The 23,456-nt window shown below is 44.5% G+C and overlaps 1 protein-coding gene across 1 annotated transcript in view; it reads right to left on the bottom strand.

Annotated features, from left to right (window-relative positions):
* LOC115152412 (filamin-C) overlaps positions 1-23,456 on the bottom strand; it is a 76,061-nt gene that overhangs the window by 25,856 nt on the left and 26,749 nt on the right. The window contains exons 18-39 of the mRNA XM_029697266.1: positions 22,986-23,159; positions 21,667-21,829; positions 21,192-21,352; positions 17,385-17,552; positions 17,108-17,228; positions 16,769-16,925; positions 16,510-16,699; positions 16,155-16,423; positions 12,440-12,536; positions 12,013-12,153; positions 10,848-10,976; positions 10,360-10,533; positions 9,867-10,028; positions 8,977-9,180; positions 8,532-8,684; positions 8,175-8,297; positions 3,748-4,005; positions 3,107-3,379; positions 2,754-2,891; positions 1,887-2,002; positions 1,335-1,467; positions 905-1,081 (exon numbers count right to left, since the gene is read on the bottom strand). Of these exons, the coding sequence (XP_029553126.1) occupies positions 905-1,081; positions 1,335-1,467; positions 1,887-2,002; positions 2,754-2,891; positions 3,107-3,379; positions 3,748-4,005; positions 8,175-8,297; positions 8,532-8,684; positions 8,977-9,180; positions 9,867-10,028; positions 10,360-10,533; positions 10,848-10,976; positions 12,013-12,153; positions 12,440-12,536; positions 16,155-16,423; positions 16,510-16,699; positions 16,769-16,925; positions 17,108-17,228; positions 17,385-17,552; positions 21,192-21,352; positions 21,667-21,829; positions 22,986-23,159 (3,681 nt within the window). The remainder of the gene's footprint in view (positions 1-904; positions 1,082-1,334; positions 1,468-1,886; positions 2,003-2,753; positions 2,892-3,106; positions 3,380-3,747; positions 4,006-8,174; positions 8,298-8,531; positions 8,685-8,976; positions 9,181-9,866; positions 10,029-10,359; positions 10,534-10,847; positions 10,977-12,012; positions 12,154-12,439; positions 12,537-16,154; positions 16,424-16,509; positions 16,700-16,768; positions 16,926-17,107; positions 17,229-17,384; positions 17,553-21,191; positions 21,353-21,666; positions 21,830-22,985; positions 23,160-23,456) is intronic.

Raw genomic sequence — 23,456 nt, 5'->3', positions numbered from 1 at the left:
ATTTGACAAACAACATTTGATTTTGTTTGATTTGATTTGAATTCCGAGGTGCATATTGAAGATATTGGAAGAACTGTCCACATTTACTTTTCGTCAGCCAACAAGATGAGTAGGCCTAACGAACAGCAAAAGCACTAGCCTATGTCAATCTACTACCCCATAGTACAAAAGTCGACCTATTCTATTCTGTGCGAGAAATAAATATTCCAAAAATAGTCTGTGACAGTTGTGGGATGCGATAGATCTCAAATTTACACAACCAATAGCATCAAAAAAACGTATCAAATGGAGGACGCTTTTCCCCGTGGTTTATTTTCATGCTGGCCAGGGAGGCTATACTCCTATTCTAAATATAAAAATGTGCTTAAAATTAGGAAAGCTAATAAATAAATTTAGTAGGACTAGCCTATAGAAAGCTGATGGGATCCTCCTCTTTTTCTCGCACAATTGCAAAGCCTATAGAAATACTGCATAACATGAGCTCATGGGCGTTCATGAAGTGTTTGATTATATTTTCGAAGACATTTGCATTGATGTCAGAGTGATTAAAGGGACAATAGAGAGCTGAGTACCAGGCAGTTAGCAGGTTTGGTAGGCTTCTAATGACCAGCAGCAGCAGCAGCGCTTGGAGAAGCCTAATTACCGTGACTAAATGGTCATGTGGAATTTGACTACCTTCATGACTCGTGAAAGCCTGTGTGGCGGTAATACGGTCACCGCAACAGCCCTAATCACAATAGGCAAAACTGGTTGAAATGACGTCACTGCAACCAGATTACAACCAATGATTAATATAATGTATGTATATTAATAATTGATGACAAACCTCTCCTGCATGTGATGTCAGTAGCAGAGGGTCTGTGTACAGCGGGAGTAAGAAGAAGATATAGAGTAGTGTATGTACCTGTGGATCCTCCATCCAGTCCAGGCCCATACACTGTCACCATGCCTGGGTCTCCAGCCTGTCCGGCCTCCCCCACCCTCACGTTGAACGGACTTCCAGGGATGTGGCTGCCATTGAACTTGACATCGATGGAGTGCACGCCATTCTCACGGGGAATGAAGCGGATGGCGTTCTTGTCTGGGGAATAGGAGTGATTAGATATAAATAAATATAATGGTAATGGTATAAAGTTCATGTTTTGTTCAACATTAAGTAACACATTTGTCCCCATCTCTCCCATTTAATTTTGGTTAGTGGTGACTGAAGTTAGGAATAGTGTGTACAGAAATCCGAACCTCAAATTACAGTCTCTCCAGGCCCATGGCCTACTTTCAGAGTAAGGAACCATATAACTGTGAGGTCTAATACCAAACCTATCCTTATATCTTACCACTGTCCAGCTCTGTGATGTAGCACTCCTCTGCTGAGCCGGAGGGGGTATGGACCTTAGCATCGACCACGCCCCTTGCCCCGTTACACTGTACAGCGAACAACGCTTCCTGGTTCACCTTTAGGTCCTTCTCCTGAGGGGAGGAGGAAGGAAAAACAGGGTTAGGACCTGGTAAAGCTCTGTAAGCTTGTCTTGTGTGTGCAGAATGTGTGTGTGTGACTGTGACTCATTTGTATACGAAACAACAATAAGGAGATAAGTAGAGGGATTAGTGTGTGTAAGAGGGAGAAGGTGTTAATGTGTTTCCTAGTGGGGGGTGATGAGCAGTACCGATAGCCATGGATAAGACCCCAAATCCCTCTCACTCACCATTAAACAACAACACATTAAAATAGCCTTGGTTACTGCTACAGCCCAAGCCTCCAGTTACACTTCCAAGGACAAACAAAGCCCGACCAACAAGCGACTATTGTTATGCTAAATTATGGTCTTGTGAGGAGTGTTCTAACACAATACGTAATTATGTGATTGTGTGTGTGTGTGTGTTCCTACCTGCAGGCTGGTGACAGTGAGTCGGCATGCCTCATCAGACAGCGTTGCTATGTGAACAACAAAGGGGCTGTCGGGGATGTGATCGTTGTTGAACTTGATTGACACTTCATAGTCACCTGAGGACACACAGCGGAACCAGGGAGTTAGAGACCAAAATAACAGTGATCAGATGATTGAAATGTAGTAGTAGGAAAGGAGAAAAACATGGCGTAAATGACAAAAAAAGATCTCAGTTTAGTATGATCAGATCAATAGCTATCATTGTCTCTGCTGAATATGAGAGCTTATCTGTTTCTTTGATAAACTATGGGAAAGACTGACGCCTTGTAGTCAGTGTGTTTGTTTCTTACTGTGTCCTCATCCCTCTAACTGGGGACAACTGCTATTTAGCTTCTTAGACCAACTACTGCCTAGCCTACTGCTATGTAGCTTCTTAGTGTTATGTAGCTTCTTTGGATTTTAAATGATACAATGTGGGTGAACCATTTAGAAATTACAGCACTTTTTAATACATGTTCCCCCCATTTTAGGGAACCAAAATAATTTGGACAAGTTTACTTATATGTGTAGTCAAAAGCTTAGTATTTGGTCACAAATTCCTAGCACGCAATGACTCCATCAAGCTTATGACTCTACAAATTTGTTGGATGCATTGGCAGTTTGTTTTGGTTGCGTTTCAGATTATTTTGTTCCCAATAGAAATAAATGGTAAATAATGTAGTCTGCACTTTAACCTCATTCTCATAGTATAATTTGAAAGTGCTGGTGTACAGAGCCCCCCCCCCCCAAAAAAAAGTGTCACTGTCCAAATACTTTGTTCAATTATTGGTCCTTGGAGCTGGATGGGATTTTTCTACCCTATCTCACCTGGATCCTGTACGATGTAGACCACCCCACAGGATCCATCCTTCCTGTCTTCAAAGGAGATCTCAGCCTTACTGGGCCCCTCTACAGCGATTGACAGACCGCCTGCACCGGCCTCCCGCGTCCAGATACTAAACTCAGCTACGGGGAGGGAGGGAGGGAGGGAGGGAGAGAGAGAGAAAGACAGATAGAAACCTGGTTCAACTAAAGTAGGCAAAAAAAATCACGTATTGAAAGTAAAACATTCTTCAAAAATATATGTGCTGTATGCAAAATCAGTGCTAGTTAGTGTAAAGGAAAGGACAAATACAACAGTTGTGGTTTTTTTCAGAAATTTGTAAGGTCAGACTACTTACTTGGTGCTCCTGCCACTCCTCTCTCCAGCCCAGTGCCTCCGGCCCGAACCTTGTGGGACCCTCCTTCTCCCAGGGGTCCAACTGTAAACTGGAAGGGACTACCTGGGACGTGCTGCCCGCTGTACCTCACATTGACCGTGTGGGCCCCCATCTCCTGGGGCACGAAGCGGACGCTGTAGGTGCTGTCCCCTCCATCTATGATCTCTGCCTGTTCTGTTTTACCCCCAGGGCTGGTAACCTGGGCCATCATACTACCCTTGGTAGCGGTTTCACCTAGGTGAGAGAGGAGCGAAGGATAGGGGGTGTCAGACTGGCTGGGAGAAAAAGGGTTCTTCGGCTGTCCCCATAAGAGAACTCTTTGAAGAACCCTTTTTGGTTCCCGATACAACAATTTTGGGATCCATGTAGAACCCTTTTCACAGAGAAAGGAACCCAAAAGGGTTCTCATCTGGGGACAGCTGAAGAAACCTTTTGTTATCAGTTTTCTTTTACGAGTGTAGTTAAAACAACCACATATCGATTATGATCATTGCAAGTAAAACCTTGATCAATATTGTCGCTATCTGTAAAATCAGTAAAAGAAAAACAAGTACAACAGTTGAGTGTTAGTAAATTTGTATTTTTTCTTCATTCATTCTCACCTGGTGTGACTGTAGCGGGTATCCCAGCGAAGCTAGCCAGACTCTCTCTGCCCAGGAACTCTCCAAAAACATCTCTGAATGGACTGGCTCCTCCTGTTCCTCCCGTCTGGGTGCTCTCTTCGACCCTCACCTCCCTCTTCGTCTCGCCGCCCTGCATCTTGCTGATCTCCGTGCGCTCCATGCGCGTGTGCGTGTGGCTGCTGCGTGTGAATGTGCGCGTCATCCTCTCCTGGGCTGACACCATCTGGAACCAGTTTCCTATTGGTGGAGAGAAAGCAGGGATGGTTAATGTTTGGTTAGTCTTAGATGCAAGCTATACTTGAAGACTTGTGCTAGCTAGCTTAGCTTTTAAGCCAGCTAGCAAAAGCTGTATGAAAGTTGATTGAGAGTCGAGTGATAGGGGTAACAACCACCGTTGTGTTCATTCTATAGATGATATTAACACACGTCAGCACCATGAGAGTAATACTTGACCACATTGGGACCATGTTTAAAATGAAATAAACATCTAAATGTGTTTGTCACATGCTTCGTAAACAATGCTTATTTACTGGTACTTTTTCAACAATGCAGATTTAAAGAAAAAATTTTAACGAAAAAATTGAAATAGTGACAAGAGGAATAAATACACAGAGAATACTGAATAACAATGACGAGTAAAAAATAACATGGTTATATCCAGGGAGTACCAGTAGCAAGTTGATGTTCAGGGGTATGATGTTATTGAATTAGCTATGTACAATACAGTGCATTGGGAAAGTATTCAGACCCCTTGTCTTTTTCCACATTTTGTTACGTTACAGACTTATTCTAAAATTGATTAAAAAAAATAATCCTCATCAATCTTCACACAATACCCTATTATGACAAAACGAAAATAGATTTTTTGGCAAATTTATGAAAATGAAATAAATATTATTTACATAAGTATTCAGACACTTTGCTATGAGACTCGAAATTGAGCTCAGGTAGATTCTGTTTCCATTGATCATCCTTGAGATGTTTCTACAACTTTATTGGAGCCCACTTGGTAAATTCAATTGATTGGACATGACATGATTTGAAAGGTCCTACAGTTGACAGTGCATGTCAAATCAAAAACAAGCCATGAGATCGAAGGAATTGTCCATAGAGCTCCGAGACATTATTGTGTCGAAGCACAGATCTAGGGAAGGGTACCAAAAAATGTCTGCAGCATTGAAGGTCTCCAAGAACACAGTGGCCTCCATATTTTTTAAATGGAAGAAGTTTGGAACCACCAAGGCTCTAGAGCTGGCCGCCAGGCCAAAATGAGCAATCGGGGGAGAAGGGCCTTGGTCAGGGAGGTGACAAAGATCCCGATGGTCACTCTGACAGAGCTCCAGAGTTCCTCAGTAAAAGGCACATGACAGCCCGCTTGGAGTTTGCCAAAAGTCACCAAAAGGACTCTCAGGGCATGAGAAACAAGATTATCTGGTCTGATGAAACCAAGATGGAACTCTTTGGCCTGAATGCCAAGCGTCACATCTGGAGGAAACTTGGAACCATCCCTACAGGGAAGCATGGTGGTGGCAGCATCATGCTGTGGGGATGTTTTTCAGGAGCAGGGACTGGGAGACTAGTCAGGATTGAGGGAAAGATGAATGGAGAAAAGTACAGAGAGATCCTTGATGAAAACCTGCTCCAGAGTGCTCAGGACCTCCGACTGGGGTGAAGGTTCCCATTTCTGCAGGACAATGACCCAAAGTACACAGCCAAGACAAAGCAGGAGTGGCTTCGGGACAAGTCTCTGAATGTCCTTGAGTGGCCCAGCCAGAGCCTGGACTTGAACCCGATCGAACATCTCTGGAGAGACCTGAAAATAGCTGTGCAGCGACGCTCCACATCCAACCTGACAGAGCTTGAGAGGATCTGCAGAGAAGAATGGGAGAAACTCCCAAAATACAGGTGTGCCAAGCTGTAATCACTGACAATGGTGCTTCAACAAAGTACTGAGTAAAGGGTCTGAATACTTAAGTAAATTTGTATTTTTTATACATTTGCAAAAATTACAAAAAACAGTTTTTGGTTTGACATTATGGGGTATTGTGTGTAGAGTGACGAAGAAAAAACAATTTAATCAATTTTAGAATAAGGCTGAAGCGTAAGAAAATGTGGAAAAAGTTAGGGGGTCTGAATACTTCCCGACTGCACTGTAGGTGGGTTAAAGTGACTAGACAACAGGATAGATAATAGACAGTAGCAGCAGCGGGTAGCCATTTGATTAGCTATTTTGCAGTCTTGGTTGTTTAGCAGGCTTGGTGGTAAAAGCTGTTCAGGTCCTGTTGGTTCCAGACTTGATGCACTGGTACCATTTTCCATGCGGTAGCAGAGAGAACAGTCTATGGCTTGGGTGGCTGGAGTCTTTGACAATTCTTTGAGCCTGCCTCTGACACCACCTGGTATGGAGGTCCTAGATGGCAGGGATTTTGGCCCCAGTGATGCAATGGCCATACTCACCACCCTCTGTAGCAGTTGCCGTACCAAGTGGTGATGCAGCCAGTCAAGATGCTCTTAATGGTGCAGCTGTAGAACCTTTTGAGGATCTGAGGGCCCATGCCAAATATTTTCAGCCTGCTGAGGGGGAAGAGGTGTTGTCGTGCCCTCTTCACAACTGTGTGGGTGTGTGTGGATCATGTTAATTCCTTAGTGATTTGGACACCGAGAAACTTGAAGCTCTCGACCCACTCCACTACAGCTCCATCGATGTGGATGGGGGCGTGCTTGCTCCTCCGTTTCCTGTAGTCCATGATCAGCTCCTTTGTTTTGCTAACTCTGAGTGAGAACTTGTTGTTCTGGCACCACTGCCAGGTCTCTGACCTCCTCCCTATAGCGTATCATCAGCAAACTTGATGATGGTATTGGAGTTGTGCATGGCCACGCAGTTGTTGGTGAACAGGGAGTACAGGAGGGACTAAGCACACGCCATTGAGAGACCCCCGTGTTGATGGTCAGCGTGGCGGATGTGTTGTTGCCTACCCTCACCGCCTAGGGGGTGGCCCATCAGGAAGTCCAGGATCCAGTTGCAGAGGGAGGTGTTCAGTCCTAGGGTCCTGAGCTTGGTGATGAAGTTGGAGGGGACTATGGTGCTTAATGCTGAGCTGTAGTCAATGAACAGCATTCTTATATTTCATGGCTGTAGATGTGAGTGTTAACAGGTGATATTCATTTAGGCAGGTTACCTTGGTGTCCTTGGGCACGGGGACTATGGTGGGGACTATGGCACTGGGACTATGGTGTTCAGCTTGAAACATGGTATTGGTATTACAGACCCGGTCAGGGATAAGTTGAAAATGTCAGTGAAGACACTTTCAAGCTGTTCAGTGCATGCTCTAAGTATGTGGCCTGGTATTCCAACTGTCCCCATGGCCTTGCGAATGCCAACCTGTTTAAAGGTGTTACTCACATACAGAGAGAGAGATCACACAGTTGTCTGGAACAGTTGCTGCTCTCATGCATGGCTCAGTGTTGTTTGCCTCGAAGCGAGCATAGAAGCCATTCAGCTCATCTGGTAGGCTTGTGTCACTGGGCAACTCACGGCTTAGTTTCCTTTTGAAATCCGTGATAGTTTGCAAGCCCTGCCACATCCGTCAAGATTCAGAGCCGGCGTAGTAGGATTCGGTCTTAGTCTTATATTGACGCTTTGCATATTTGAAGGCTCATCGGAGGTCATTGCGGGATTACTTATAAGTGTCCGTATTAGTGTCCCGCTCCATGAAAGCGGCAGCTCTAGCCTTTAGCTTAGTGCGGATGTTACCTGTAATCCATGGCTTCTGGCTCGGGTATGTACATACTGTACAGTCACTCTGGGGACGATGTCGTCAATGCACTTATTAATGAAGCCAGTTAATGATGTGGTAAACTCCTCAATGTTATCGAATGAATCCTGGAAGATATTAAAATCTGTGCTAGCGAAACAGTCCCATAGTTTAGCATCCGATTCATCGGACCACTTCCATATTGAGCGCGTCACTGGTACTTCCTGTTTGAGTTTTTGCTTGTAAGCAGGAAGCAGGAGAATAAAGTTATGGTCTGATTATGGTTTCTGTGTGTGGAATAAAGGTGATCTAGAGTTTTGTCACCTCTAGTTGCACAGGTGACATGCTGGTAAAAATTAGGTAAAACGGATTTCAGTTTTCCTGCATTAAAATCACTGGCCATGACAAACACTGCCTCTGAATGTGCATTTTCTTGTTTGCTTATGGCCCTATACAGGTCGTTGCATGCGGTCTTAGTGCCAGCATCGGTTTGTGGTGGTAAATAGACAGCTACAAAACATATAGATGAAAACTCTTGGAAAATAGTATGGTCTGCAGCTTATCATGAGGTATTCTAATTCAGGCGAGCAAAAACCTGAGACTTCCTTAACATTAGATATCGCACACCAGCTGTTGTTAGGCTGTGCTCACCAGGGATTTTGAGGTTGAGGCCACAGGCGCTGCCGACAGAAGCGATGGCGGGGGCAGTTCTCTTCCTGGTGATGCTCTCCTTCATCCTTCCTTCTCCTGTCACCTTCACAGTGAAAGGACTTCCTGTAGGGGCAGAGGATCAGCCAATCAGAGGTAAGAGAGAACCAGCAACAGCCAATTAGTGATGTCAGGGAGAAGTGTATTAGCCAATGACAGGTCCAAAACCGGAATTGGTGCAGAAAAAAATCACAGGTAACAGTGACTGACAATGTTGTTCGATAATGAAACGCAATGAAACGGATTTTACACATTTTTGATAACATTTACAAAACTGAAGTAAGACAAAGAAACACTAACCTGGGATGTGCTTGTCAGAGAACTTGATGTTGATGATGTGGTTGCCTGGCTCTGTGGGGCAGTAACTGACTCTGCACGTCCCATCCTCCACAACCTCACAGTTAATATCCACTTTACTCGGACCCTCGATCGACAACCCCAGACCACCATAACCTGAGAAAAAGAGATAAAGATGTAAGGCAATGGAGACAGCATTGTATCTGTCTATGCACTTTAGCAGATATGGGTTAGATTAGTTAAAGAAAAGATACACCCATTTTGAATGTTGATGCAAAACTCGTCATACCGCCTGTATTTCTGCCTGCTTGAACGGCGAATAGCTCAGACACACATGAACACTTGAAATGACTCTGGGAATCGATAGAATATCGCTCAGAGATACACAAAAACTGTACAACATTCAAAATGGGTGAATCTTTCCTTTTATATGTCTAACATGCCTTACCTGCATTCCTAGTGTCCACAAAGAACTCAGTCATTTCGAAGGTGTGTGCCTCCACCAGTCCTTTACCAAAGGCCTTGACCCTACTGGCCTCGCCAATCTCTGACTGGCCAACCTGGATCTTGAAAGGGCTGTTGGTCACGTGCTTACCGTTCTTCTTCACGCTCACCTCATGCTCTCCCACCTCCTTAGGGGTGAAGGAGATACCTGCAGATGGAGAGATGGAGGAGAGGAGTGTGTAAGTAGATATTTCAACAGAATATTTAAACAGGGATTAGTTAAAGGATTCACAAATTCTGACATTGCTGTCATCGTTTTATGCTTCAAGAAAGTTGAACTCAGTGCTCTCTGTCTGTCTGTCTGTCTGTCTGTCTGTCTGTCTGTCTGTCTGTCTGTCTGTCTGTCTGTCTGTCTGTCTGTCTGTCGTGAGTCCCAAGACTGATGCTTCACACGGAGAGAAAGGTTACTTTGCTTCAGAGTAAGGAAACCAAAACATTTATTCTACCCACCAGCACTAGCGGTTCTGGGGGGTGGGCAGGGGGGGGCCAGTGCCCCTGTGACAACAATTTTGGACCCCCTTGTGGCCCCCCTAAATGTGGAGTATGAAATAATTTTTTACATAACAAAGTTTTGCTATCGCTCTTTTTTTACATCCGTTATTAGACAGTGGCAACGATGATGATTATGAACATGGTCTTTTGCCTGCTAATGCCTGCAATGCAGTGAAGAAAACGATATGACAACAATAACTTCTAATGTAACTGGCCCCTCTAACAGTACAACTGGCCCCAGCTTGGCCCCCCCAGTTGAAATGGTCTAGAACCGCCACTGCCCACCAGAGCCATGTTATTGAAAGTCACAGGCTCAGGCCAGACTAGTGGGTAGTGTCTCACCTATGTGTCTGCTGGGCAGTCTCTTGAGCAAACACGGCTCTTCGTTGCCTGATGGAGCTCTGATACTAGCCGTCAGCAGACTCAGGTCAGACTCTGTGATCTTCAGTGATACGTCTGCTGCTGTCCCCACGTTGAGCTGGGACGTCCTGATAGAGTCATCACCTTGATAGAGAGAAATGGAAAATAGATTGACAAACCATTTATTAACATTTACTAACTACATAATAACATGTATAAACCATTTACAAACCATGAACTAACAGTTACTAACATGTACAAACAATTACTAACATTCACTCACAATGACTGACCATTTACTTACACTTACAAATCATTTGCTAACCCTTTACTAACCATCCCAAATACCATTTTACGCAGAGCCCTACAACACATATGATTGATCAATATACCAGTGATTTCACGGCAAAAGTATGAGTGGCATTGTGACTGTATGTGGGTGCACCCCTGAATGTTCTGGTCCAGACCCACTCACCAGTGATTTTAGCAGTGAAGGGGCTGCCGGGTATGTGTTTGCTGTCAAACTTGACAATGATCTTGTAGTCTCCTGGTGAGGTGGGCAGGTAGGATACAGTACAGGTTCCATCCTTATTGTCTTTACAGGTGATCTCTGCCTTAGAAGGACCCTCCACCGCCAGGGACAGACCACCTGTAGGGGGGGTGTGAGAGAGAGAGAGAGAGAGAGAGAGAGAGAGAGAGAGAGAGAGAGAGAGAGAGAGAGAGAGAGAGAGAGAGAGAGAGAGAGAGAGAGAGAGAGAGAGAGAGAGAGAGAGAGAGAGAGAGAGAGAGAGAGAGAGAGAGAGAGAGAGAGAGAGAGAGAGAGAGAGAGGGTTTTACTCAACTGTCTACATAGGTTTAGATGGAGAAATGTTTTCCCATGTTTGTGGATGGGGGGAATACAAGTCAATAAAACTGTATTTCAAAAGTATTGGTTTAAATAAGAAAAATAGTCAGAAGAAGTACCTTCTCCAGCGTTCTGGGTGACCACGGTAAAAGTGACAGGTTTGTTGATGGTGCCGTGACAGAGACCAGGGCCGTATGCTGTCACCAGACCACTGTTCATAGCATCCACATAGAACTGGAGGGGGCTTGCTGTGAGGGGGAGAGAGATAATGGAGGGAATGGACCATCAGAAAAAAGTTTGTTCAATGTTCATCAATGTTTATTTAACATTCATTTACATAAATCTGCCTGTTTAAACACCTGAGCTGTCATGTGGGCTCCCTCTCTGGCCTCTAGGTCACCAGGCTGCTCGTTATGGTGCACACCTGTCACCATCGTTACGCGCACCTGCGCATCATCAGACTCACCTGGACTCCATCACTTCCCTGATTACCTTCCCTATATATATCACTCCCTTTGGTACCTTCCCCAGGCGTTATTGTTTCTGTTCTGTGTCAGTTCTGTGCGTTGTTCGTGTTTCTTATTTTTGTATTATGTTGTGTTTATTTATTAAAACACTCACTCCCTGAACTTGCTTCCCGACTCTCAGCGCACATTGTTACAAAATAACGGCTTACCTAAGGGAAGCATCAGGGAGTGCTCTTTTGTTTTTTTTGTTTCGGTGGGAATGACGTCAGGTCCGGGAGCCGCTACAGGCTCTCATGCCTCAGACATATCGCCAGGCTACCCTGCCTCTGTCCGTTTGTCTGGCTCTCATGCTTTTGCCGGATAGCCAGGCTCCCCTGCTTCTACCGGCTCGTCAGGCTCTCATGCCTCAGCCGGATTGCCAGGCTCCCCTGCCTCAGTGGGTCTATCAGGTTCCAGCGCCCCTGCCGGCGACAGGTTCCCGCGCATCAGCAGGGGTGACCGGTCGGCTCCTGATCCCCGGGAACGTCCCTTTGGTTGGCGTCGGGGAGGGGGTACTGTCACATGTGCTCCCTCTCTGGCCTCTAGGTCACCAGGCTGTTCATTCTCCAGGCGTTATTTATTAAGACACTCACTCCCTGAACTTGCTTCCCGGCTCTCAGCGCACATCGTTACATGAGCTGGATTTTTTGTTGTTGAAATATAAACATAAGAACCTTGATTGAGCATAACTACTTCAAGTGAGTCTGGGTTTAGTTTGAAGACAGGCTAACACAAGGTGTTTTCTCCTCTGGTTTTGACAGCCAGAAGCGTACTGTACCTGGGATGTGATTTTCTTCATACTTGATGTCCATCTCGTGCAGACCCTTCTCAGTAGGGTTGAATTTAACTGTGATGGTCCCATCCTTGTTGTTTGTGATGTAGGGGCGGGGCGTCTTACCGGAAGGCATACGTACCTCACCTGGAAATTCCAGGAAAGGAAAGTGAGTGTGTCATTGTGTCAGAAACAGTGAGAGTATCTACAGGTACCTGTGTACTGTTTTATGTGTTAATGAGCATCTGTTAGGATTACAACATTCTGTAAAGTTTCCCAAATTTCCAAGGTTTTCCCAAAATCCTGATAGGAGAGTTCCTGGAATCAGGAAGGAATCTTTGCATCCTTGCATAAGCAGAGAGGGAATCCTTTAACTGGGGGTTTGGGGGAAAACCTGGGAAATTTGTGAAAGTTTCCGGAAATGTCCCTGTACCTGTGATCGGTCCCTGCTGTACAGTGAATGGGATGACCAGGTTGAGAGGGCGGAACTGATCCATGCCGTCACTAGGGACAATGGGCTCCTTTGTTGCCTAAAAGGGCATATGATACATGTACGAGTAACTATAGCAAGCTATGTCTATACAAAGTAAAAATGTAACTTTAATGCAGCCTTTTTGAGTCAGTTAAAATGTTGTTAAACCCTTATAATAAGATATTATAAAGACTCATACATGATAACAACAAGTTATAAAGCATTAAGTAAACTATTACCCAATGTTAGTATTGTCCAACAGAATGCTCCACACCACTCTCTCAACAGACCCCCCTCCCCCCAATTTGTGTCTCTGATTCTGGAAAAATGCATTTCTATGCCTGTGATATTTGGCTGCTTAAGCTTAACATTGTTGTCATCTATCGCCCACCAGGTGCCCTTAGAGAGTTCCTCAATGAGCTTGACACCTTGATAAGCTAATTTCCTGACGATGGCTCACCGCTCTTCGTACTTGGTGACTTCAACCTTCCGACATCTGCCTTCGATTCATTTCTTTCCAATTCTCTCTTTCCCCTCATTGCCTCTTTTGACCTCAACCTTTCCCAGACCTCTCCCACTCACAAGGCAGGCAATACGCTTGACCTCATTTTTACTAAAGGCTGTTTGCCTACTAATCTCACTGCAACCCCGCTCCAGCTCTCTGATCATGACTTTGTTTCCTTTTCTGTCTTCCTCTCCTCCAAACCTAGCCACTCAGGCCCTAGCCAGATGGTCCTGCGTCGTCACAATCTTTGCTCTCTCTCTCTCCCACTACTCACTCCTCTTTTATCCTATTATGTCTCCCTTGTGCTAAATTCTTCTCCCTCCTGTCTCCTGATTCTGCTCTTCAACCCTACTCTCCTCCCTTTTTCTCATCCTATGACTCATACTGTCCCCTTTCTTACCAGCCGGCTTGGCCTTCCCCTCCTGCTCCGTGGCTGAGTGACTCATTGCAAGCTTACAAAACAGCATGTGGGCAGCTGAACAAAATTGGAGGAAAACTAAAATTCCAGAGGATCTATCATCCTTCCACTCCCTCCTATCTACCTTCTCTTCCTCTGTATCCACTGTTAAAGCCACTTTCTACTCTAAATTTCAAGCTTCTGCCTCTAACCCTAGGAAACTCTTTTCCACCTTCTCAGCCCTCCTTAATTCTCCACTTCCTCCCCCTCCCTCCTCCATCTCTGCAGACTTTGTCAACCACTTTGAAAAGAAGGTTGACAACATCCGCTCCTCATTCACTCAGCCTATTGAGTCCACTGGTCGTACTCACACAGAACTACCTTACTTCTTGACCTCTTTCCCCCTCTCTCTCTCCAGATTAAATCCTGCAACTAGTGTGGTCCGAACGCCCGACAACCTACCCGCTCGACCCCCCCCCCCTCCCTTTTCCAGACCATCTCTGGAGACCTTCTCCCATTCCTCACTTTCCTCATCAACTCATCCCTGACCACTGACTGCGTCCCTTCTCACTTCAAAATGGCCTGAGTCGCTCCCCTCCTCAAAAAACCAACACTCGACTCCTTTGACGTCAAAACTACAGACCGGTATCCCTTCGTTCTGTACTTTCCAAAATACTTGAACATGCTGTCTCTAACCAACTCTCTCGTTGTCTCTCAGAACAACCTTCTTGACTCTAACCAGTCAGGCTTCAAGATGGGTCACTCAACCGAAACTGCTCTTCTCTATGTCATGGAGGCTCTCTGCACTGCCAAAGCTAAATCTCTATCCTCTGTTCTCATCCTCCTAGATCTATCCACTGCCTTCGACACATTGAAACATCAAATCGACCCTCTCAGGGCTGGGCGTCTCTGCACACTCTTGGGTTGCATCCTACCTGGCAGGCTGATCCTACCAGGTGATGTGGAGAGGATCTGTATCTGCACCACGTACTTTCACGACTGGTGTCCCCCAGGGCTCGGTTCTAGGCCCTCTCCTCTTCTCTCTATACACCAAGTCACTCAGCTCCGTCATATCCTCACAGTCTCTCCTATCATTGCTCTGCGGATGACACTCAACTACTTTTCTTCTTCCCCCCTTCTGACAGTCAGGTGGCGACACGCATCTCTGCATGCCTGGCAGATATATCAGCTTGGATGTCAGCCCACCACCTCACGCTCAACCTCGACAAGACGAAGCTGCTCTTCTTTCCAGGGAAGGCTTGCCCACTCAAAGACCTCTCCATCACGGTTGACAACTCCACAGTGTCCCCCTCCCAGAGTGCAAATCCTTTGCCGTGACCCAGGACAGCACCCGTTCATTCTCTGTCAACATAAAAGCAGTTACTCGCTCCTGCAGGTTAATGCTCTACAACATCCGTAGAGTACAACCCTTCCTCACACATGAAGTGGCGCAGGTCCTAGTCCAGGCACTTGTCATCTCCCGTCTGGACTACTGCAACTCGATGTTGTCTGGGCTCCCGCTTGTGCCATCAAACCCCTGCAACTAATCCAGAACACTGCAGCCAACCTGGTGTTCAACTTTCCCAAGTTATCCCATGTCACCCTACTCCTCCGCACACTCCACTGGCTTCCAGTCGAAGCTCGAATCCACTACAAGACCATGGTACTTACCTACTGAGCAGCAAGAGGAACTGCCCCTCCCTACCCTTCAGACTATGTTCAAACCCTTCACCTAAATCCAAGCACTCCTTTCTGCCACCTCTGGTCTTTAGGCCCTCCCATCCCTATGGGAGGGCAGCTCCCGCTATTCCCAGTCCAAGCTCTTCTCTGTCCTGGCACCCCAATGGTGGAACCAGCTTCCCCCTGAAGCTAGGCCAGCAGAGGCCCTACCCATATTCTGAAAACATCTGAAACCCTACCTCTTGAAAGAGTATCTTAAATAATCCCACAGCACCCCCCGTCGCACTCGCTTACTATGACTGTGATATGTGGTTGTCCCAACTAGCTACAGTATTTTAATAAGATGAATGCACTAACTGTAAGTTGCTCTGCGTAAAAACGTCTGCAAAAATGAGCTCAGCGCCACATAAAGTACACTACCGTTCAAATGTTTGGGGTCACTTAGAAATGTCCTTGTTTTTGAAAGAAAAGCACATTTTTTTACCCATTAAAATAACAGGAAATAGATCAGAAATGCAGTGTAGACACTTAATGTTGTAAATGACTATTGTAGCTGGAAACAGTTGATTTTTAATGTAATATCTACATAGGCATACAGAGGCCTATTATCACTCCTGTGTTCCAATGGCACGTTGTGTTAGCTAATCCAAGTTTATCATTTTAAAAGGCTAATTGATCATTAGAAAACCCTTTTGCAATTGAAAACTGTTGTCCTGATTAAAGAAGCAGTAAAACTGGCCTTCTTAGACTAGTTGAGTGTCTGGAGCATCAGCATTTGTGAGTTCAATAACAGGCTCAAAATGGCCAGAAACAAAGACATTTCTTCTGAAACTTGTCAGTCTATTCTTGTTTGCTGATAATGGGCCTCTGTACGCCTATGTAGATATTCCATAAAAAATCTGCCGTTTCCAGCTACAGTAGTCAATTACAACATTAATAATATCTACGCTGTATATCTGATCAATTTGATGTTATTTTAATGGACAAAAAATGTGCTTTTCTTTTAAAATCTAAGTGACCCCAAACTTTTGAATAGTAGTGTGTGTATATATATTAATTAACACACAAATCTATATTACTAATATGTACTCAACCGTAACATGGAAGGGGCTCTTGGGTATGTGCTGTCCTCCGAAGCGGATGGTGATTACATATTTTCCGGGTTCTGGAGCGGTGTAGTAGATGTCGAAGGTTCCATCACGGTTCTCCTGCACATCCATGTCTAGCTCCACCCCCTCTGGGGTTGTGACCGAGCAGGTCACCTTGCCCTTCCCATCAGCCTTTGCGTCCACAGAGACGATGGCCTCCTCGTGCACCTGCATCTTAGTCAGACCTGATGCCAGGGCATGTCCTCCGATGGACACTGGGAATAAGGAGAGAGAAAATTGTCAGACTACTGAAAAGAAAAGAGAAGATAAAATAGAAGAGAAGGGAAAATGAGAGGCGTACCAGTGAGCAGACACTTGCTGGCGTCTCCAGTGGGCAGGGCTAAGATGTGGTAGGGAGAGTAGGGGATCTCATCGCCTCCATACTTGATCATGATGGTGTAAGGGCCGGTGGAGTCTGGTACGTAGGACACTGTGTAGGTCCCATCTCTGTTATCATATATGGTAGCCTTCTTTGGCTTGCCATCTGGGTCCTACAGGGGAAGAGGATGTTAATGTGTGTGGGGTGTGTGTCTGGTGGGAGAGGGGGGGGGGTTACCCACCAGTATTTGTACAGTGAGCAGTCCCTCTCCTGCGTCGCGGGCATCAATGGTGAACTCCACTGGCAGGCTGGCGGGCACACCTGACTTGTCCAGACCTGGACCGCTTGCACAAACCTTACTGGCATCATGACCAGGCTGAGATCTCACCTTGAATGGACTGCGAATGGAGAGAGAAAGAGAGAGAGAGAGAGAGAGAGAGAGAGAGAGAGAGAGAGAGAGAAAAAAAAATTATATATATATATATATTTCATGACCCTATTGAAAATGTATGAAATGCCTACAGAAAAGTAAATGAGGATATTACAGTAAGGGTTTCTAGTTTTGTCCAGTATGTCTCACCTGCGAGGAACCTCCCGGTCTCCATATTTAACTGACACAGTGTAAGGGCCATCATGAACTGGAGTGTAATTGACTGTATGTGTACCATCACTGTTGTTTTTTACAGCAACAGGCTCTGAACCTATGGGGAAAAGAGGGCAGATTAGCTACATTCAAATAAGTCACTATATGTAAACATTCATGTGTATGTGTGTGTGTGTGTGTGTGTTTATGGGTGTTTTTTATGCTTGAACGTGTGCATGAGTGAGTAAAGTAAAGTATGTAGAGTTCCTCTTACCTGATGGTCCTGTGAGACTGACCTCCAGTTTTGCCTGTCCTGCCTGTGTAGAGTCCACAGTAAAGGTCTGAGGTAGGTGGGCTTTGACTCTGTCTCCCAAACCTGGGCCTGAACATTTCACCTTACTGGGATCCACCACATCCCTCACTGGCACGCTGAACGGACTGCCTGCAGGAGACACATGGAGAGACACTGTATGGTCAGCTATTTTATTAGGATGATAGGGAAGAAGGCAATCAGAGGCAGCCAGTAGAAGAGAGAGATATTGAGAAGTATTGGATATTGTGTTTTTATGGTGTTTTTATCGTGAGAGCTGGGGTAAGATTTTCACTATTTATTATGCATAGTAAATAAACTTGAAACTTGTACTATGGTGATGAATCTGCTGCTTCTTCTCCATGCAGTGTGTAAGTGTATGTGTTTGTATGTGCGTTTATGTGGGGACTATTAATTATTGGACTATCAATTGTTCCTCCCTGTATTATACTTACGCTAAAATGTTTATTCTATTCTACCGAGCCATTCACTTTATGTTTGGAGTCTTATCTGTTATTAAATTTTATTGTTGTTGCATTGTCGAGAAGGAAGCTGCAAGTAAGCATTTCGTTGGACGGTGTAAACCAAGGATGGGCAACTGGCGGCCCGTGACCCACTCTTTTGTAGGTCCGCGGATCAATTTTCAAAAACGACACAAAAAAATTATATATATATATATATATATATATATATATATATATAGTGCCTTCAGAAAGTATTCAGACTCCTTGACTTTTTCTACATTTTGTTAGGTTTCAGCCTTAATCCAAAATGTATTAAATAAAAGAAATGCTCAGCAATCTACGCACAATACCCCATAATGATTTAAGAGAAAACAGGTTTTTAGAAATGTTTGCAAATTTGTCAAAAAATATATAGAAAATAGGGAAATAGCTTATTTACATAAGTATTAAGATGCTTTGCTATGAGACTCGAAACTGAGCTCAGGTGCACCATGTTTCCATTCATCATGTTTCTACAACTTGATTGGAGTCCACCTGTGGTAAATTCAATTGATTGGACATGATTTGGAAAGGCACACATCGGTCTATATAAAGGTCCCACAGTTGACAATGCATGTCAGAGCAAAAACCAAGCCATGAGGTCAAAGGAATTGTCTGTAGAGCTCAGAGACAGGATTGTGCCGAGGCACAGATCTGAGGAAGGGTACCAAAACATTTCTGCGGCAAGGTTGATGAGGGAAGAACAAAAAATTGAATCAATTGTACAATAATGCTGTAACGTAACAAAATGTGGGTTCTGAATACTTTTCGAATGCACTGTATACATGTAAAGTGTCGGTCCCATGTTTCATGAACTGAAAAATAAAATCCCAGAAATGTTCCATACTCACAAAAAGCTTATTTTCTCAAATTTTGTGCCGAAATTTGTTTACATCCCTGTTAGGGAGCATTTGTCTCAAGATAATCCATCCACCTGACAGGTGTGGCATATCAAGATGCTGAATAAACAGCATGCTCATTACAAAGGTGCACCTTGGGCTGGGGACAGTAAAAGGCTACTTTAAAATGTGCAGTTTTGTCACACAACACAATGCCATAGATGTCTGAAGTTTTGAGGGTGTGGAATTGGCATGCTGACTGCAAAAATGTCCACCAGAGCTGTTGCTAGAGAATTTAATGTTCATTTCTCTACCATAAGCCGCCTCCAACGTCATTTTAGAGAATTTGGCAGTACATCCAGCCTTACAACCGCAGACCACATGTAACCCTGCCAGCCCAGGACCTCCACATCCGGCTTCTTCGCCTGCGGGATTGTCTGAGACCAGCCATGAGACAGCTGATGAAACTGTGGGATTGCACAACCAAAGAATTTCTGCACAAACTATCAGAAACCGCCTCAGGGAAGTTCATCTGAGTGCTCGTCGTCCTCACCAGGGTTTTTACCTGACCGCAGCTCGGCGTCATAACCGACTTCAGTGGGCAAATGCTCACCTTCCATGGCCACTGGCATGCTGGAGGAGTGTGCTCTTCATGGATAAATCCCGTTTTCAACTGTACCGGGCAAATGGCAGACAGCATGTATGGCGTCCTGTGGGCGACCGTTTTGCTCTTGTCAATGTAGTCAACAGAGTTCTCCATGGTGGTGTTGGGGTTATGGTATGGGCATGTATAAGCTAAGGACAACTTAATCCGCCGCATCACCTCATGTTTCATCATGATAAGGCACGGCCCTATGTCGCAAGGATCTGTATACAAATCCTGGAAGCTGAAAATGTCCCAGTTCTCCGCCTGCATACTCACCAGACATGTCACCCATTGAGCATGTTAGGGATGCTCTGGATCGACGTGTACGACAGCATGTTTAAGTTCCCACCAATATCCAGCAAGTTCGCATATCGTATTGCATGAAGCAAATGGTGGTCACACCAGAAACTGACTGGTTTTCTGATCCACGTCGCTACATTTTTTTTTGGTATCTGTGACCGATGCATACTGTATTCCCAGTCATGTGAAATCCATAGATTAGGGCATAATGCATTTTTTTCAGTTGTCTGATTTCCTTAAATGAACTGTGACTCAGTAAAATCTTTTAAAATGTTTCATGTTGCGTTTATATTTTTGTTCAGTGTACTCTATATATAGAGAGATTTTTTTGGGGGGGGGGACTCAATCAGGTATGAAAGTTAGAATAGTAGAACACACAAGGTGCAATTTAGAAATTTGGTTGTGTATCAGCAGATTTTCTATTGTTATGTCAGTCACTGATAGTCACTCAATTTAGCCAATGTCTAGCCAGCTATCTGAACTTGTAGTAATCATGGTAAAATTACCGACCGGGAGGCCCCCAATGATTTTGTTATTCACTGTCACTAATATATTACAATCAAAACTACACACGTCTCTCCACCTTATGGCAAAATTAATAGAATTGCAGGAAATTAGCTGTTAAACTGCAAATTATTCTCTCTGCCCCATAGCAAAATTGCATGAAATTAAAATAAATAAAAATAGATCTTCTCTCCGCAACTGTAACGGCAGTCGTCAAAGGTAGTGGACCAAGGCGCAGCGGGTCTCGTGAACATCTTAAACTTTATTCAAGAGAACACAAAACAAGAAAAACCGCACGACAGCCAAACAGTCTTGCAGGCTACACACAGCAGTGCAAAAACAACTTCCCACAAACACAGTGGAAAAAAGGGCTACCTAAGTATTACTCCCAATCAGTGACAACGATGTACAGCTGTCCCTGATTGAGAGCCATACCAGGCCAAAACAAAGAAATACAACACCTAGAAGGGTACGTAGAAATATAAAAATAAGGAACATACAACCAACCCCAAAATCCCAACAACACAAACCAAACACACTCCTGCCACGTCCTGACCAACTAACAATAACAAAAATAACCCCGTACTGGTCAGGACGTGACAGCAACATGTATAGAATTGCAGGAAATTCACTTTAAAACTTTTTTCCCTCTCCGCAGTCATTTAGCCAGCCATAGCCGCAGTGGTTCGCGGGTCTGTGTACCCACATCCATACCCCCACATACAGTTTGTTTTTCTCTCCGCAGTCATTTAGCCAGCCAGCCATAGCCTGGCTGGCTAAATGACTGCGGAGAGAAAAAAAAACTGTATGTGGGGTATGGATGTGGGTACACAGACCCGCGAGCCACTTCGGCCCCTCATGATGAGTTCAGATGTTTTGTGGCCCCCACCCCCATCAGCTGCCCATCCTTGATGTATACCATGTGTATCCTGGACATACGACTAATAAAACTAGAATTTGTATGTGTATGAGGCATTACCTGGAATGGGGTGTCCTCCGAAGTTGATATTGACGTCGTACTCTCCAGGTGTGAAGGTAACGTACTCTACGCTGCAGCTGCCATCTTTGTTATCTTTACAGGTAATTTTTGGCTCTGACGCTCCCTCTATGGTCAGGCCCAGGCCTCCAGTACCAGCACCCCTAGAGAACACAGACAATGATCAACTTTAATGGTAATTTCACATCAATTACATTGCTTTCATAGGAAAGGCTTTCTCATTATTGGAAGAATTGAAAGACATTGGATTTGTGAATGATTTTCCTGTGATCATGTGTTCTTATGTGCTTAACTAGCTATAATGTTTCGAAACATTGTCATCAATAAACCACATGGGAGCATAGATTGCAGTGTGCAGTCTCTTTTTAGCATTTACTGAACGTATTATTTGATATCCATCACCTGTTCAGAAACATTGGCTGTGTGTATGCAATCTTTTCCTTTGCTGTGATTGTACCTGGTCTCGACGGTGAAGCAGTTGGGTTTGTTGATGAGTCCTCCCTCCAGCCCTGGCCCGTAGGCCCTGACCCGGGTGGCGTCACATCCCTCCACCACTGACACCCTGAAGGGACTCTTAGGGATGGCCACCTCGTCATACAGTACCTCAATCACATGCATACCTGGAACAGACAGACCAACCAGATTCAATATCTCACAGTGCTCTGTGTGTGTGTGTGTGTGTGTGTGTGTGTGTGTGTGTGTGTGTGTGTGTGTGTGTGTGTGTGTGTGTGTGTGTGTGTGTGTGTGTGTGTGTTCTCAGTAGACAGATACACATGATTACAGGTGATTTTATGGCAGATATACTGTACATGATCTTGTATGATGACCAAGCTGGTTTTACTGTGCAGGGCAATTAAGTTATATCTATCTAAGACGATTTTCAGTGCATTTATGATATTTTATCACGATTGAACCTTTCTTCCTAAGATTCGTTCAGATAATGAATGAGACTTGTGGTAACTATGGAGATGTGAGACGAATCATTAATACACAAAAATAACACATCTTCCCCATGTTGTTATACCGTAATAACATTAACTTGACAGAACTCTATTAATACCTCCAGCTAGCCATTACTCCTGTATCTGAGAGAAGAGGCTCAGAGCAGGACAGAGCAGTGCATATATACCTGAGCTTCTTTTCTGTTCCAGCACTAACTCTATTTATAAAGCCCTCTCCCCTCTCTGCCTTTCTTCTCTAAACCCCTCAGATCACCTCCTCTGCCTCATTCTGTATTTATACCCTCTCTATCTACTCTATCTATCTAGTCCTAAATGAACCCTCCACTCAAACACCTGCATTTTGTCCAGCCACCCGCCACCCCCTCTTTTACGCTACTGCTACTCTCTGTTCATCATATATGCATAGTCACTTTAACCATATCTACATGTACATACTACCTCAATCAGCCTGACTAACCGGTGCCTGTATGTAGCCTCGCTACTGTATATAGCCTCGCTACTGTTATTTTCAGTCTTTTGACTGTTGTTTTTATTTCCTATTGTTCACCAAATACCTTTTTTGCACTGTATACGGCGCACGTGACAAATAAACTTTGATTTGATAATATCTCGCTATCACTCTTTTCAAGGATTCCTTGTTGAACAAAACTGAATAAAAGAACAAGTAACATGTGATGGACTTGCCCTGTGTACATCTACATTGTCCCTTTATGGTCCTTGGAGTCGGATAGCTATTAAACATATCCTACAAAGCAACCTAACTTTAGCTATCAGAAAGCTATCAGAAAAGTTTTCATCTTCTACATGTTCTTACCGTCCTCATAGGCGGTGTATTCCACTCTGAAGGTTCCGTCTCCCTTGTTTGTGATGTAGGTGTCCGTGCTGGTGCCTGAAGGGCTGATGATGCATGCTTTCAAGTGGTCACCAAAGGTCTTGGTCATTTTGCGGGCATCCACAATGAAGTGAGTGGTAACCTCCTTGATGACTCCTATAGACATAGATGATTGCAAGGAAGGATCGCAAGCTACTGTAATTGTTAGCATGTAATTGTTAGCTACAGTAGTGTTAGGTAGAGTAACCTTTTCCAGTATACTTTAGCTATAGTAGCTTTTTGCCAGTATGCTATAGTAGCCTTAGCTATATGGCTTTTATCAGTAAGCTATGCTTTGTTTTGCTCGTAAACTACTGTGTATAGTAGCTAGCTAGCCTTAGCTTGAGGCATTTACCAAATTATAGTTAAACAGCTTAAGTAGCCTTTAGCTATAGGAGCCTTTGCCTACTTTAC

This window comes from Salmo trutta, chromosome 17, assembly GCF_901001165.1.
Source record: "Salmo trutta chromosome 17, fSalTru1.1, whole genome shotgun sequence".
Taxonomy (NCBI): Eukaryota; Metazoa; Chordata; class Actinopteri; order Salmoniformes; family Salmonidae; genus Salmo; species Salmo trutta.
The sequence above is the reverse complement of the archived record's forward strand: the minus strand, read 5'-3'. Positions and strand labels throughout refer to the sequence as shown.